At 45.1% G+C, this 16,697-nt stretch overlaps 1 protein-coding gene across 1 annotated transcript in view; it reads left to right on the top strand.

Moving 5' to 3' along the window:
* Positions 1-16,277, top strand: part of LOC147736449 (uncharacterized) — a 79,085-nt gene extending 62,808 nt beyond the window's left edge. Inside the window, exon 2 of the mRNA XM_086953181.1 lies at positions 11,389-16,277. Coding sequence (XP_086809307.1) covers positions 12,025-13,752 — 1,728 coding nt within the window. The 5' untranslated portion in view covers positions 11,389-12,024 and the 3' untranslated portion in view covers positions 13,753-16,277. The remainder of the gene's footprint in view (positions 1-11,388) is intronic.
* Positions 16,278-16,697: the final 420 nt, after the last annotated feature.

Genomic DNA, 16,697 nt, shown 5'->3' with positions numbered 1-16,697 from the left:
AGCACTTTGTCTACTGGACTCCTTCTCTTCTCTCAGTAGGCAGGGCAGAGACATCAGCCGCTCCCCGGAGGGTGGAGCCAGCATTGTGGAAGGCAGGCACAGCCCTATTCAAGTTTCAGGTGCAACTCCTCCCTCCCATTTAGATGCAGATCTCTCTATTCACCACTGGGTAACCCAGTCTGTCTCCTGGAATTCCCAAGCCCTGTCACTCACAAAACCAGACATAGGAATACACAACCTAGCAGAAGCAGGTTTGAATGGATAGACAAGCAAGTGCCTACTTTCTAAAAGTGGTATTTGCAAACACATAATATTAAAATAAACTTTACTAAAAGAAGTATAGTTATTATTCTGAGTTCATGCATACTAAACTCGATTTCTACCATTTTCTCTGAGACAGTTAGTATTATAAAATGCAATAACTCTAACAGCCCATTCTGGCCTATGGAGAACAGGTAGCCTTGCAATAGTGAAAAACGAAAATGGCTGTAATTCACTATTAGGACATGCCACACACATCAGGGTTTGTCCTACCTTATACTTACAATGCACCCTGCCCTTGGGCCTACCATAGGGGTGACTGATATGAAGAAAAGGGAAGGTTTAGGGACTGGGAAGTGGGTGCACTTGCCCAGTCAGCATGACAGTACCAGACTGCACGCAGGTTCTGCAATGGCAGACCTTAGACACATTTTACAGGGCTACTTCTGTAGGTGGCACAACCAGTGCTGCAGGCCCACCAGCAGCAGTTGGATTTACACGCCCTGGGCGCACTCAGTGCACTAGACTAGGGTCTGACAAGTAAATCAAATAGCCAAACATGGAACAACTGATTAATACATTAATTTACCATCGGGAGCACTTGCACTGTGGCACTGAATAGCAGTGGCACAGTGCGCAAAGCATCTAACACCAGCAACAGTAAAAATGGAAGGGAGACCCACGCCAATGGTGCCAGATCTAACACATGCCCCCTCCAGCTGAAAAGTGGGGAGAACTACCCTAACTCCTAGGAGTTCTCTTCACTAAGGCGGAACAATCTGGACAGACCATCAGCGTTGGAGTGTTCTGTACCAAGGTGGTGTTCCACCGTAAAGTCCATACCCTGTAGGGAGATGGACCACCTCAACAGCTTTGGATTCTCACCCCTCATCTGCATCAACCATCTGAGGGGCCTGTGGTCTGTCTGAACCCGAAAGTGAGTCCCAAACAGGTATGGTCTCAGCTTCTTCAGTGCCCAGACCACAGCAAATGCCTCACGCTCAATAGCACTCCACCTCAGTTCCTGTGGAAGTAACCTTCTACTGATAAAGGCTACAGGTTGATCTAGGCCCTCCTCATTCGTCTGTGACAGAACAGCCCCCACACCATGCTCTGGAGCGTCTGCCTGAACGATAAACTCACTTGAAAATGTGGGTGCCAGAAGCTCGGGCACAGTGCAAATGGCAGCTTTCAGGGCCCCAAAAGCTTTCTGACAGGTGTCAGTCCAGATCACCTTTTTGGGCTGCGTCCTGGAAGTCAGCTCTGTCAAGGGTGCAACAATGTTGCCATACGCCTTGACAAACCTCATGTAATACCCTGTGAAACCTAAGAAGGCTCTCACCTCTGTCTTGGTTTTGGGTGGCTCCCAAGCCAGGATGGTTTCAATCTTGGATTGTAGGGGCGCCACCTGGCCGCTCCCAACTTGGTATCCCAAGTACACCACGCAACCCTGCCCGATCTGGTACTTACTCGCCTTGATCGTGAGGCCTGCTTTCCGCAGCGCCATTAACACTTCCCAGAGGTGGCGCAGATATACCTCCCAACTGGCACTGAACACTGTGATGTCATCCAGGTAGGCGGCACTGAATTACTCCAGTCCAACCAACACCTGGTTGACCAACCTCTGAAAGGTGGCAGGGGCATTCTTCGTCCCAAAGGGCATAACATGGAACTGGAAATGCCCATCTGGTGTGGAGAATGCTGACCTCTCCTTTGCCCCATCAGTCAAGGCGATCGGTCAGTACCTAGACGTAAGTCAAACGTTCTGAGGTACCGTGATGCCCCTAGCCGATCTATGAGCTCATCAGCTTTGGGGATGGGGTGCGAGTCAGTCTTCGTGACTGAATTGAGCCCTCTGTAGCCCACGCAGAGCTGGAGTTCGGGTGTGGCACCCGGCGGCGCTGCAGCCTTCGGGACCAATACCCCTCGGCTGGCCCAAGGACTGCTAGATGACTCAATCACCCCAAGCGCTTCACAGGTAAGCTGTCTCCTGTGTCCACATCATGAGCGCACCAATCTGTGACACCAGGAACCAGGGAGTACAGATCAGAAAACTGTCCCAGCAACTGGCAGCAGTCATTCTGTTGCTCATGGGTCAGGATGGAAGAGAGGTTAACACCATCCACTGACCAATTTTGCTCTGAGGCTGACAGGAGGTCAGGAAGAGGCTCAGTCTCCTCCATCCCAACATCTGTTGCCCTGAGCATGCCCACTTTAGACTTCTCTAAGTGGGGCTTAAGGCGGTTGACATGTAGGACCCTCAAGGGGTTCCTAGGAGACCGCAAGTCCACCAAGTAGGTAACTGGACTCTTGCGCTCCACAACCGTTAATGGTCCGGTCCACTTATCTTGGAGCGCACAGGGCTCCACTGGGGCCATGACCCACACTTTCTGGCCAGGTTGAACCTCTACCAGAGTGGCATTCTGGTCATACCAGCGCTTCATCTCTTCCTGGCTGGCTTCCAGATGTGCCTCAGAGAGTTGCCTGAAACGCCTAGTCTGGTTTCTGAAGGCCAGCATGTAGCTAAATACATCCTGGGGAGGTTTCCTGGAAGATTGCTCCCAGCCTTCTTTAACCAAACTCAGAGGTCCTCTGACTGGGTGTCCATAGAGAAGCTCAGAGGGACTGAACCCTATAGATTTGTGTGGCACCTCACGGTATGCAAAGAATAGGCACGGTAAGAGGACGTCCCACTTACGCCTCATGGGTTCCTTAAGGCCCATTATCATGCCCTTCAGGGTCCGGTTGAACCTTTCAACCAGCCCATTTCCTTGAGGGTGGTAACTTGTAGGTTACACCACATACCTGCCACAGGGAAATCATATACTTGGAAATTGAAGTTGGTTCCCCGGTCAGACACTACCTCGTGAGGGAATCCCACTCGGGAGAAAATTCCCATCAGTGCTCATCCCACCACGTGGGCCGTCACTGTCCTCAGAGGTATGGCTTCTGGGTACCGGGAGAAATGGTCTACCAAGACCAGGATGAACCTGTTGCCCATGGCTGTCTTGGGGTCCAGTGGCCCCACAATGTCAATCCCTACCTGCTAAAAGGGGTACTGACCACAGGGAATGGCTGGAAACGAGCCTTGTGCTTCCTCCCACTCTTTCCACTTGCCTGGCAAGTCTGACAAGTCCTGGAATGAGTATCAGAACTCTTGCACATTTGGGGCCAATGAAAGTGGGTGACAAGCCTTTCAAAGGTCTTGTCCTGCCCCAAATGTCATGCTAATGGCACATCATGAGCCAGCCCCAGTAGGAAGGCTCTGAACTTCTGGGGTACCACCAGCACACGGGCTGACCCAGGTTCAGCTACCTTAGGCTCACTATTCAGGAGACCATTCTCCCAGTAAATCAAGTGTGATCCTGACTGATCACCTGCTGCCTGGCTTGCAGCCTGTTGCCGCAAGCTCACAAGGGAAGGGCACTCTCTCTGCTCCTTGCAAAATTCCTCCCTAGAGGGGCCTCCTTCCTGCTGCCAATGGGTCAGCTCAAGCAGGCCCCCCAGTTCAGCTACTTGTTCCCTTGTAGGCTCCAGGGCATACCCCTCAGGATCTACTTCCTCCTGGGCCGGTGGAACTTCGGCAGGGTCCTGGGCATCCCTCTCAGGCCCCAGGTCCTCTTGAGAACCCCTACTGGCTGACACTGACCGGGTGGTCACCCGCACCCAGTCCAACCATCTTCAAGTGAGTTGTTTTCTCCACCTTTTTCCCAAGGGGAGCTCTCCAAATAATTTCCAAACAAACAGTCAACAGGCATGGCGGGCCTCACAGCTATGTGAAGAGTACCAGAGACCCCCCCCCCCCCCACTCAAATGGAACCAGAGCCATTGGACAATGACTCTGTCGGCGTTAACAACTCGGCAAAATGCATGAGGGTTAATCTGCTCTTGAGGCAGCAGGTGACACTTGACAGCTGTCACACTGGCACCTGTATCTCTACGAGCCTCCACCTTTTGGCCATTAACAGTGACTCGCTGCCCATATTTCTTAGTGTTCCTGGGCAGCTGAGCTTCTGAGACCATCTCACTGTCTTCTATAGAGACTAAGGTCATCTGTGCGGGACCCCACCCACCTTGGACATCAATCCCTCCCCCAAGGCTACACTAGCCATCTGCTAGGGCCGAGCATCAGTGGGTGCTTGTTTACCAAACGAGCGGCACCTGGTATGATTCGCCTTATGACCCAGGACACTTGTAACACTTAAGGGGCCCCTGGGGAACAGGACTACCTGTCAGGCCCCTTGCTTTCTCTCAAGGGGGAGGCTGGGAACCTTTCACGGGGTTCCCTTGGGGACTAATTTGGGGCCCTTTGCGGAACTCCTGTTTACCCTTGTCCCCCCCACTCTTCTGCTGGGGACCCTGCCCACCTTTGGCTGAGTCTCCCACATGACTCTTGTGGACCCAGGTGCTCACCCAACAGTCCGCCTCCTCATTAAGCTTCCTAGGGTTAGTCAGCTTGCTATCTATCAGATGCTGGCGGAGCTCTGGAAAACAATTATCAGACAAGTGCTCCCATGCAATCAAATCAAAGAGACGTTGAAAATCCTTAACCTTGCTGCCCTTCACACAACCATCCAATGCTCTGCAAAAGAAAGTGACATATTCAACCCAAGTACTGTTTTCCAACTTTTTGCATTTCATGAACCTCTGCCTATAGAGCTAAGGTGTCAAACCATATCTAGACATCAATGCATCTTTCATGTGGCTATATGAATTATGGATTTCAGAAGGCAGGTCTAACAATGTATCCCGCCTCTCACTACGGAACCTTCCCCACAACCCCACTCCCCAATCTCTCTCAGGGACCCAGTGGGAAGACATGGCTACCTCATAGGCTCTGAACCACTGACCAATATCATCATTTTTGTAAAACTCCTTCACCACATCCTTGGGAATATACACTCTACTTTCTGTATGTATTTTCATGCTCAAACTGCATTTTCTTTTCCTCAAGATCTAACCTTCTCTTTTCTAATTCCAGCTGCCTATTCACCTTGAACTTGGTCATCGCCATTTCATGCCTTATTGATCTCTCTCTGTCCTCCAACTCCTCTGGAGACTGACTCTTGTTAGAAGCATTGCTACCTGCAGGGGAAGGTATTCTCCTTCCTCCTAAGTCCATTGGCTCTTCCTGTTGCAAAATGACCAGGTCACCCCCCTCCTCAATTTCAGGGTTTTTCCTTGCTTCTACTAGGGGCACTGCAAATTCATTAGCGCTCTCCCGCTGGGCCCCCGCAGCGTGGAGGGTTAAGCACCAGGGACCGCCACTTCCCTGGGGCTTTTACAAACATCCACAGGGGGGCAATCAACCCTCCCCACCCAGCCCCTGAGACCGCCAGCTCCCCGGGGCTGTTGAAAAAGAAGGGTGGGGGTCCCAATCCCCCCCACGCTGCCCCATGAACCGCCATCTCCCCGGGGCTCTATTTTGCTTTTAAATTACCTGTGTTGGGGGGCTCGAGCCCCCCACATGCCCCTGGGACCACCACCTCCCCAAGGCAATAAATATGCGAATGCAGGGGTCCGTTGCGGACCCTGAGCCCCAGAGACCACCACTCCCCAGAGCTTTGTAATGGTAGGGAGGGGCCACAAGGCCCCGCTCCTGGAGCCCTTGATGGCCCTAGGAGCGCTAGCCCCCAGGGCTGGCTCCTGCAGTGTCCCAGGGTGCCCACCCCAGGACACTGCTGTTTGCTATGGCAGGGCGGGAGACGTGCGGCTCCCACCCTGCATAGCAAACACTGCTTTGGATTTTGGAAAAGCAGATTGCTTTTCCACAGGGCATGTTAGCAGCTCCCGTTGTAGGGGGACTGTGGGGGAATTACACCTCTCTGCACTGCAGCTGTGTGGCGCTTACTGGAGGTACCTGGTGGGCTAGTTGGACCCCAGGAACCCTCAGGATTCAAGAGGACTTAATCCCTCAACTTAAAACGCACCACAGGACGCGTTTCCACAGTGGTGAAGGGAGGGGGCGGTGCCTAATGTGAAATGTGTGCAAACATGTCCTGTGGCGTGTTTTAAGTCGGGGGATTAAGTCCCCTTGAATCCTGTAGGTTCCCGGGGGCCAACAAGCCCACCTGGTACCTCTAGTATGTGCTACAGAGTTGTGTTGCAGAGAAGTGTAAAAAGGGGCGTGGCAACGGAGCCATGTGGCGCTTACTGGAGGTTTCTAGTGGGCTAGTTGGCCCCCAGTGACCCTCGGGATTCAAGGGTTTTTAATCCCCCAACTTCAAACGCACCACAGGCCGCCTTTGCACACTTGTCACATCAGACCCCGCCCCCTCCCTGCACAACTGTGCAAACGGACCCTCTGGCATGTTGGAAGTTGGGGATTAAGTCCCCTTGAATCCTGAGGGTCCCTGGGGTCCAACTAGCCCACCAGGTACCTCCAGTAAGCGCCACACAGCTGCGGTGCAGAGAGGTGTAAAAAAGGGCGGGCAGTGGACCACCTCTGTGCCGCTTCCTGGAGGTACCTGGTGGTCTAGTTGGCCCCCAGGGAACCTCAGGAGTCAAGGGGACTTAATCCCCCAACTTTCAGTGTGCTAGAAGGCACGTTTGCACTTTCAATGTGCTAGGGGGAACGTTTGCACAGTTGTGCATGGAGGGGGGTAGGCCTGATACAAGAAGTTGACAATCCTGCTGCGTCGGACTTACTGTTGGTAATAAAAGGGATAGTTGGCCCCCAAGATTGACGTTGGGGGCTAATCACTCCTCCTGTTACCTTCAGTAAATCCTACACAGTGGGATTGTTAAGAGGTGTTTACACGCTCACCTTTCCCCACCACTCTGGAAATGCAACTGGTACGTTATAATAAGAAATTAGCATTTAAAGAACCTTTGAAATTCACTGACAAAACCATAGGTTTCAGGGACGTTCTAGTCAGAAATTAGCATTTAAAAAAAACATTGAAATTCACTGAAAAACCATAGGTTTCAGGGACGTTATAGTTAGAAATTAGCATTTTAAAAAACCTTAGAAATTCACTGAAAAAAAGAAAAGGCATGGGTTAAACACCAGTTTGCTCCCAATATTTACCGGCAGCCTAGGCCCCCTCCCCCGTTTTTAACACCGCTCGGGATTACAAGCATTTAGAATCTGCACCAACTGTAGCAGGGCATCTCCGCGACTGGACATAGCCGCATCTTCATCACACAAAAAATGTGCCCCATTGGAGACACCAGCCAGGGGGGGGGGGGGGTCGTGACACAGGCGCCACCGACAGCAGTATACCGGGCTTGATTTACAGCTTCTCCAGTGAGCAAACTGCCTTTCCGCCTATTCAGGCAGAACATTTTAAATGCGGACTTTCAAAGGCACCCACTGGGGTAAACGCATTCAAGGGTTCAGGCATGTTAACTACAAGTACCATCATGCTTCATTTCCGACGCCCATAGGGGCGGGACCTGTGCAAAATGAATAAATTACATGCAGAATCAAGCCTGTTATCGTCCATACAAGCCAGTGATCAAGGGCAGGAAGCTACCCGAAACGCGTTTGGTCTTGCAGGAGAAGCTGTGAGTTAAGCCCGGAATGCTGCTGCTGGCGGCGCCTGTGTGACAAAACCACCCTGTGAGTGGCGTTTCCAATGGGGCAACCTTTATTTGGTTTATCCAAACAAATATGATACCTCCTTCAGGAATAAAATAACAGACAAGATTAGTCATGTCCCCTCAAATGAAATTGTTGGTGGTGACTTCAGTCTCCCACTAGACACAACTCTTGATCGCCAATCCATCTGTAATTACCATCCACCTAAATCCTAAAAGAAATAAGCTCTAAATATGATCTTGAAAGACACCTGGCGGTTGCAACATCCTGATTCCAGATATTACACTTTCTTTTCTGCTCTGCATAACTCTTAAAATGGAATCAAATTCATCCGCATTTCCGGGTCGCACACCGACCTAATTAACCATACAAATATATTGTCAAAACTAATCTCCAACCATTCTTGCACTAATACATTTTTAGCTGGAACGAACGCTAAAACCCCAACTAGGATATGGTATTTCAATAACGATAATATAGCAAATCCAACATTAAAAACTTTGAAGAAACTATCAAATTTCATTGTTGACAACACCTCAACATAAATAAACATACAGACTGTATTGCATGCTCTCATAGCTACACTTGGAACCCCCGTCATCGGAAAGCAAAAATCAACAAAACAAAGAACACCGCAGAAGAAATCAAGCAGCTTGAATTAACAAACATTAAACATCTAAATAAAACTACTCTCTCCCTACTCAAACAGGAAAAATATGATTACAACAAAACTCTTAGTGAAAATGCTGTGGATCAATACCTTTAAAGGCCTCAAACTTTGCAAAACCAACTAAGCAGGCACAATGTTGGCCTCATACATTAAACAGAACCATAGAAAGATAATGTTAATCAATGATAGCAAAAATGAGACCTGAAGAAAATCCTAGACACCTTTAGAAAACTTAATGAGAAGTTATATTCTAAAGAACAAGTAACTACGCAGGAGCAATGTAGGAAATACCTAAACAAGCGACATATACCTTGTTTATCTGAATACAATAAAATGACCCTATCAAAACCTATCTCTCTGACTGAAATTGCTAAATTCATTGGTAAACTCAAAGAAAAAAAGGCTCCTGGCCTGGATGGAATTACAGCCACATTTTACAAAAAATTCACCCAGTCACTTCAAACAATTATGTTACATCCATTGAACCACTTTGCAGTCTCTGGAACTTTCACCGATACCACGGCGGAAGCCAATTTTATAGTGATACCCAAAGAAGTTAAAAGGCCCTAACACTTTCCGAAAATTACAGACCCATTTACCTGATAAACCTAGATTGCAAAATATATGCAAAAAATAGTAGCCAAGCGCCTAAACCTTTATCTACTACAGTTAATAAGTAATATCAAAGTCGGATTTTTTGCAAATGTATATGTCCAATGATAACACCTCCCTCCTATGTCATGTTCTAGACAAGGGAAAATCATCCACATCGCCCTCTAGAGCCATTGCACTTGATGTTGAAAAAACGTTTGATAGATTACCCTGAATCTTTGTCGAGGAAATCCCTTAAAGCCTTCAACTTAGGAGAGGGATTTATAACCATGATTATGGCTTTGTATAGCAACCCAAGTGCCCGTATCTGCGCTTACAGTTCCCTGTCGCACACACTTATATTAGAAAAAGGTACCAGACTAGGCAGTCCAGTTTTTCCTTCTTTATTCCTAATGGCGCTTGAACCTCTCCTTCTTGACGTACAAGGCAACACAAATATAACACAAATCAACTTCCACAGGAAAGTTGTGAAACACTATAAAACATAATGAAAAACTCACTCTTCAGAAAAGAAAAGAATTACTTGATAGTGGGTCACCTAAATTCATCACCGGGTGGGGCCAGATAGAAACATCAAAAATGATGATCACGCCAATAAATAATTATTTAATCAACATGCTCCCTCTACTACTCTCAGATGATTTCCATCATAAATTGAAGAAATTAATAACATTTATTTGGCAAAATAAAAAAGCTAGAATATCCCTGAAAAAACTTTGCCTGCCCACAATTCTAGGTTGTGTGAACTTAGCCAATTTTAGAAATTGCCATACAGCTGCTAAACAAGGTACCTCCTGGTTCCAAGTACTTGATAACTACACCCCCACGAAGCTAGAGGTTGAAAGAAACCTTTTGCATAAACTAGACCCTGTTACTCTACTTAACAACCAATTGCAAACATATCACCACTTCAAAATACATTCTAAAAAATACTAGTAATGCCCTATTAACCTTGGATAAAAAACTACCTTCCCAGATGAAATTCTACTCCTTAGCCTCTCTCTGGCACAACTTGAACATCACATATGTTGGCCGGACTCTACACTTGGAATCATGGATCACTAGAGGCATCTTCATTCCTCAACAACTAGGATCCAGAAACTCTTCTCTAACCTTCTCGAATTAACAAACCCAGTCCCAGATAGATCAAGAATCCTATAATTTTCTGAAACTAAAGACGGGTATTAACAAATCTAAACATCATTATAGAGAACAGTACCTGCCAACACTCCTTCATAAATTTAACATACTAGGCCATCATGTGTCCAAATTATATTACTTAATGCAACCCAAGGAGTTGAAAATAAATTCTGGGATACTCAGTCTTCTACACCCACATCTGAGACCGACTATACAACATATGGAAATCCGTCACCTCACATAAGATCTCATCAGTACTCTCTCAAATGAAACTCTGTCTAATTCACAAAGTTTTTGGGACACCTACTCCCCTGCACACGCTAAACTTTTTAGAGAACACTGTCGGTTGGAACTGCAATGAAGAAAACAGAGATCTTGCTCACCTCATTTTCAGTTGCCAATCAGTAGGCCCCTTTTCGGATAAGGTTTTCTCCTTTATCTCAAACCTATTTAATAAAGCTCCTAAGAAAGAAAATTCATATCTCATTAAAGACTTCCTCGACCCGAACATCAGAATACCTGCCGACCGCCTTCTACTTGATCTTCTACTGACAGCCGCAGTTAAGACGATCACCACCTAACTGGAAGACTACACACAAGGCTTCCTTTCAAGCCAGGCTTAGTAGGGTATCACATATCTTGGGAGCTGATAGCATTGCTTTGCGACACTCCCCGTGGAAACCACAACACAGAGCTATATGGGAATCCTTTGATAACTACTTCACCAGCAACAAACCCCCATAAACTGAAGGCCCTATGTCTATACATTTTCATTAGCTACTTCAATCTGTACCCATCAGCCATGCTGATGTAGGCTGATGGTCTGTATCAATGACACTGACAATATTACCATTCTCATATGTTATTTGTAATACTTGAATGTGATACATTAGGCATTTAAGGCTATGACATTATCAACATGTAAGATGTAAGTGTATAATGTTATGACATTATCAATGACAGCTGTTATGTTTACATTAAGTGACATTGTGAATTAGCCTTGATTCTTTCTACCCATTGATTTCCCCCATCTAATCAGTTTGATTCTGCTTTTGTTGTGTATTAAAATTAAATAAAAAATATTGTTCTTTTTTAAAAAAAATGTATGCACATTCCATAATGTTTCCATGTAAGTAATTTTAAATCTCTTTGCATCCAACAGAAAATAATCCTTGAATGTACAAAATGTTTAAGAATAATGAAGATAATCGTGTAAATCTGCAAAAACACAGTCCGGAATATTGAGCTCCAGTATTCAGGATAACATAAGCGCATTCAGAGACAGACCAACCTGAACATAAACTGACAGATCCTGTAAGAAGCATCAAGGGCAAATCAATGATTCCACGAGTCTGAGCTCTGCACCTCCATGCCACTAAACTAAGAAATGGGCTTTAAAAAATGGCAACAACCTTGAATATCCTCTTCCCGGGTAAACATGTCCAATACCAGCTTTAATCGCGTGATTGGTATGATGTGATTACAGCACTGCTTTACTTTTCAAAAGTGATTTCAGACCACCATTCAGTGCTAGATGTGTATTATAAACGCTTTCAGGCCATTCCACAGCAACCAGAGAAAAGCACAATGGAGTGAAGCCAAACAACTGAAGGGTAAAGGAAAGAGGCATTCTGCTATCCAAAATACAGAGTTCTGTCCCAATTTGCACCGGCCAGAAGGAGGATGGATCCTTACCCTGTTTAAAGACATAATCATCCACAAAGAAGCCTTAAACACATTATGAGTGTGGCAAGTAATTAGTAACCTTTTCACTTTATTGTTAAATCAGAAAACAAACATGCAAAATGCCACACAATGTGAGAATAATACAAGTGCTTTAGCAGTGATTTTGGCTCATCAAGAAACACATTCATGGGATATAGACAAATGCATACCCGACTCAGAGACACTAATCAAGAAAGAAGTATCAGACACATGTAGCGATACCTTTATTTTGTCATCAATATTAAAACGCCATCAGCAAATACACAGAGGAGAAAAACTGTTCAAATGCACTAAATGTGAAAAGAGCTTTAGTCAATCTGCACTTCTTAAAAAGCATCAGCAAAAACACACAGTAGAAAAGCCATTCAAATGCAGTGAAACTGTGAATAGCTGTAGTCAGTTATCAGACATAAAACAGCATCAGAGAACACATACTGGGAAACAACGATTTTATTGTAGTGAATGTGTGAAGAGCTTTAGTCGATCATCAGACCTACTAAGACATCAGCAAACACACACAGGGGAAGACCTATATCATTGCAGTGAATGTGTGAAGAGCTTTAGTCGATCATTAGACCTACAAAGACATCAGCGAATACACACAGGGGAAAGGCCATATCATTGCAGTGAATGTGTGAAGAGGTTTACTCATTTATCACACCTAAAAGACCATCAAAAAACACACACTGGGGAAAAGCCACATCACTGCAGTGAATGTGTGAAGAGCTTTCGTCGATTACCAGACCTACGAAGACATCAGAGAACACACACAGGGGAAAAGCCATATCACTGCAGTGAATGTGTGGAGAAGTTTAGTCAATTATCCAGCCTAAAACAGCATCAGCGAACACACACAGGAGAGAACCTATATCACTTCAGTGAATGTGTGAAGAGCATTAGTAAATCATCAGACCTACAAACACATCAGCGAACACACAGGGGAAAACTATATAATTATAGTGAATGCGTCAATAGGTTTAGTCGATTATCAGACCGAAAACGACATAGGAGAACACACACAGGAGAAAAACCATTTAAGTGCACTGAATGTGAAAAGATCTTTATACATTTATCAAGCCTAAAATACCATCAGAGAACGCACACCGGGGAAACACCATATCGTTGCAGTGAATGTGTGAAGAGCTTTAGTCAGTCATCAGACCTACAAAAACATCAGCGAACACACACAGGGGAAAAGCCTTATCATTGCAGTAAATGTGTGAAGAGCTTTAGTCAATCATCAGACCTACATAGACATCAGCAAACACACACAGGGGAAAACCTATATCATTGCAGTGAATGTGTGAAAAGCTTTAGTCGATCATCCTACCTACAAAGACATCAGGAAACACACACAGGGGAAAGGCCATATCATTGCAGTGAATGTGTGAAGAGCTTTAATCAATCATCAGACCTACAAAGACATCAACGAACACACACAGGGGAAAAGCCATATCATTGCAGTGAATGTGTGAAGAGCTTTAATCAATCATCAGACCTACAAAGACATCAACGAACACACACAGGGGAAAAGCCATATCATTGCAGTGAATGTGTGAAAAGGTTTAGTCAATTAGTACACCTAAAAGACCATCAAAAAACACATACAGGGGAAAAGCCACATCACTGCAGTGAATGTGTGAAGAGCTTTAGTCGATTATCAAACCTACAAAGACATCAGGAAACACACACAGGAGAGAGGCCATATCATTGCAGTGAATGTGTGAAGAGCTTTAATCGATTATCACACCTACAACAACATCAGAAAACACACAGGAGAAAACGTATATCATTGCAGTGAATGTGTGAAGAGCTTTAGTCGATTATCAAACCTACAAACACATCAACGAACACACACAGGGGAAAAGCCATATCATTGCAGTGAATGTGTGAAGAGCTTTTGTCCATTTTTAACCCTGCAAAGACATTAGCAAACACACACCATCACTGAACACACATAGAAATAAACAGAGAGATGCAGTAAATTTGGTAAGAATTTAAGTACATTAGCAATAATACTGACCCATCTGTGGACATACACCCAAGCAAAAAAGTGCATTTATTGTTGGATGAAGAAATTATAAAAAATGATAAAATTGCAATTATGTGGGACGTTCAAATACCAGCTGTTAGAAAGCAGATGGTAAAAGACAGCACTAATAGGGAGGAATTATAAAAGTGTCTATTCCCTGCATTGATCGTTTTCCTACATCTAGGAAAAAATATGAAATATCCGGAAACTTGTGGGACACTAGCACAATGGTTTTTATTCTGTGCCGGAGTTCTAATGAAGAACATTCAAGGACACCTGCTCATGCTACCTGGAAAAGCAACACTATTGACAATGCTTTGACTAAACACGGAAATTTCCAGCTAATTTGTGAGATTAGTGATAAAGCAACAGATTCAAACTGATTTAACATCTCTCACTAGAGAATATTCAAAGCTGGTTGTGGTGTTAGGTCATTTTATGCACGCTTGATGATTCTGTGACAGCAGCCAGAAGTAAATGTTGAACAGCTAGAGGCGTGAAAGTAGAAAAACGTGGGCTATAGCACTCTGGGTTAATCCTTGGAGTGTGTGCATGACATTTACCTCTGGAGCCTTGATGTGGAAGAAATGATGCTCATTGCTATCATCATTCAATCAAATCCTAGGAGACACAGGAGTTGAATCATCTGGCGCAATATATACGTATTCTAGGATTTGCAATTACCTAATAGCGAAATCAAGCGATTCGCTATTGGATAATTGCAGATAGCGATGTACAAATTTGAGTTTAACACAGTGGGTCGCGAATAGACCAACCTCAATAATATTAATGAGGTAAGTTTCGGGTTGCGACCCATTGTGAATGGCAAAAATCACAGGAAGAGTGGTCTGCTGGGGGCAACAGACCACCATGTCTGTGATTGCTTTTAAATAAAGTAATTTATTTTAAATGCAGGACATTTCCTTAAAGGAAAACAGGATATGCTTCAAAATATAAAATGAACCACTGCCTGTTCTCAAAAGATATTTTCCCCAACATTCACAAAGGGGAAAGGGTCCCTTGGGGCCTTGTTCCGATCATGTAAATGGGTAAACCCCATCCCTGAGTTGGCAGAAAAATGCGATTGTTTTGCAACTGCATTTCCGTCGCAAACATTCACACGTACCACTGTGAGTTGCTTTTAAGCAGGGATGCCCTAAACACGCCACTTTCTAATACCGATTCGCAAACCCAATTTGCGATTCGGTAATGAATGACCAAATTGGAAATTGGGCATCTGTACTTCAAAAGCGACCTTGGGCCAACCATGTTATCGGTACCACTGCTATGAACCACTCTACTCTACTACACTCTTCTCCACTCTACGCAACACCTTCCATGTCACTCCACTGTGCATCACTCCACTATACTCTATGCCACTCCACTCTACGACACTCTATTCTACTCTGACTATGTGCTTCTCTCTACACCACTCAACTCTACACACTTCCACTCTGACACCATATTCCACCCACAATACTGTACACTACTCCATGACACTCCTCTTCAATTCTCTCCATGCCACTCAACTCTGTTAGGTTATGTTATGCCAAAAAGTTTATAAAGCGCTCGAATACCCATGGGTGTCTTGGCGCTGGTTTATTGGCAAGAAGGTGAGGGTACTGGGTACCTAGAGGTTAAAAAGCCAGGTTTTTGTTAGCTTCCTGAAACTCAGCAGTGTGGGTGCTGCTTTAAAGCTCATAGGTAGACTATTCCATAGGGCCGGAGCTGCAGTGGTAAAACAACTGCCTCCCCTTTTAAGTCTCTTAAACCTGGGACAGGACACTGTCAGGGTGTTTTTAGATCAAAGATCTCTATTTGGTACGTACCATGGGAGGAAGGCATGTAAGGCTTTATGGGTAAGGCATAATGCCTTGAATTCAATGCAGTTATTTACAGTCAGCCAATGCAGTTCCTTAACGGAGGATGAAACTGCATGGAATTTAGGCAGGTCGAAGAAGAGCCTGGCTGCCGCATTCTGTACACTCTGAAGTTTCTTCTTATGTTGTTTTTGAAGCTTGGTGAAAAGACTATTGCAGTAATCCAGTTTTGCTAGGATTAATAAAGAAACAATTGTTTTGTTTTTGGTGGTCAATGGGATAAAAGAAAGAACCTTTCTAATGATTCTCAGAGTGTTAAAACTAGCTGAGACAACTGAGCTAATGTGTTTATTAAAGCTCAGCTTGTTGTTCTATCATTATATCTATGTTTTGTTCTTTTTGAGAAGGGGTAGCGAGGGTTCCCATCTCTGCTGGCCAGCATGCGAGGCTCCAGAATAAAGGATTATTACCAAAGGATATCACCTCAGTTTTTTCTGCATTTAATTTGAGACAATGCTTTCCCATCCAGTCACTAACTGCTCTCATGCAGTTGTGAAATTTAGAGATGGTTACTTCAGTGTTGTTAGCGGCCGACACTACTATTTGGGTGTCGTCTGTATAAGAAGTAGGGGAAAACCCAAAAGATCTAATCAAAGAGGATAAATCTGAAACGTAAACATTAAAGAGCAAAGGTACTCTACTGTACCCCAGTTTGCACCGCTCTATTACATTCACTATACTCCACTTTATGACACTTCACACCACTCTACTTTACCCTACTGACTTTTAGCCATGCTAAAAAGCAGCCCCGCAAGTGTAGAATATTGCTGATACATTTTGGTGAAACCAATAGCTCCTGTTCAGGTGAGACCTACTGGGTTTGCCAATTCTTGC

The sequence above is a fragment of the Lissotriton vulgaris genome, chromosome 1_2 (assembly GCF_964263255.1).
Source record: "Lissotriton vulgaris chromosome 1_2, aLisVul1.2, whole genome shotgun sequence".
Taxonomy (NCBI): domain Eukaryota; kingdom Metazoa; phylum Chordata; class Amphibia; order Caudata; family Salamandridae; genus Lissotriton; species Lissotriton vulgaris.
This window is presented reverse-complemented; position numbering and strand designations above follow the sequence as displayed.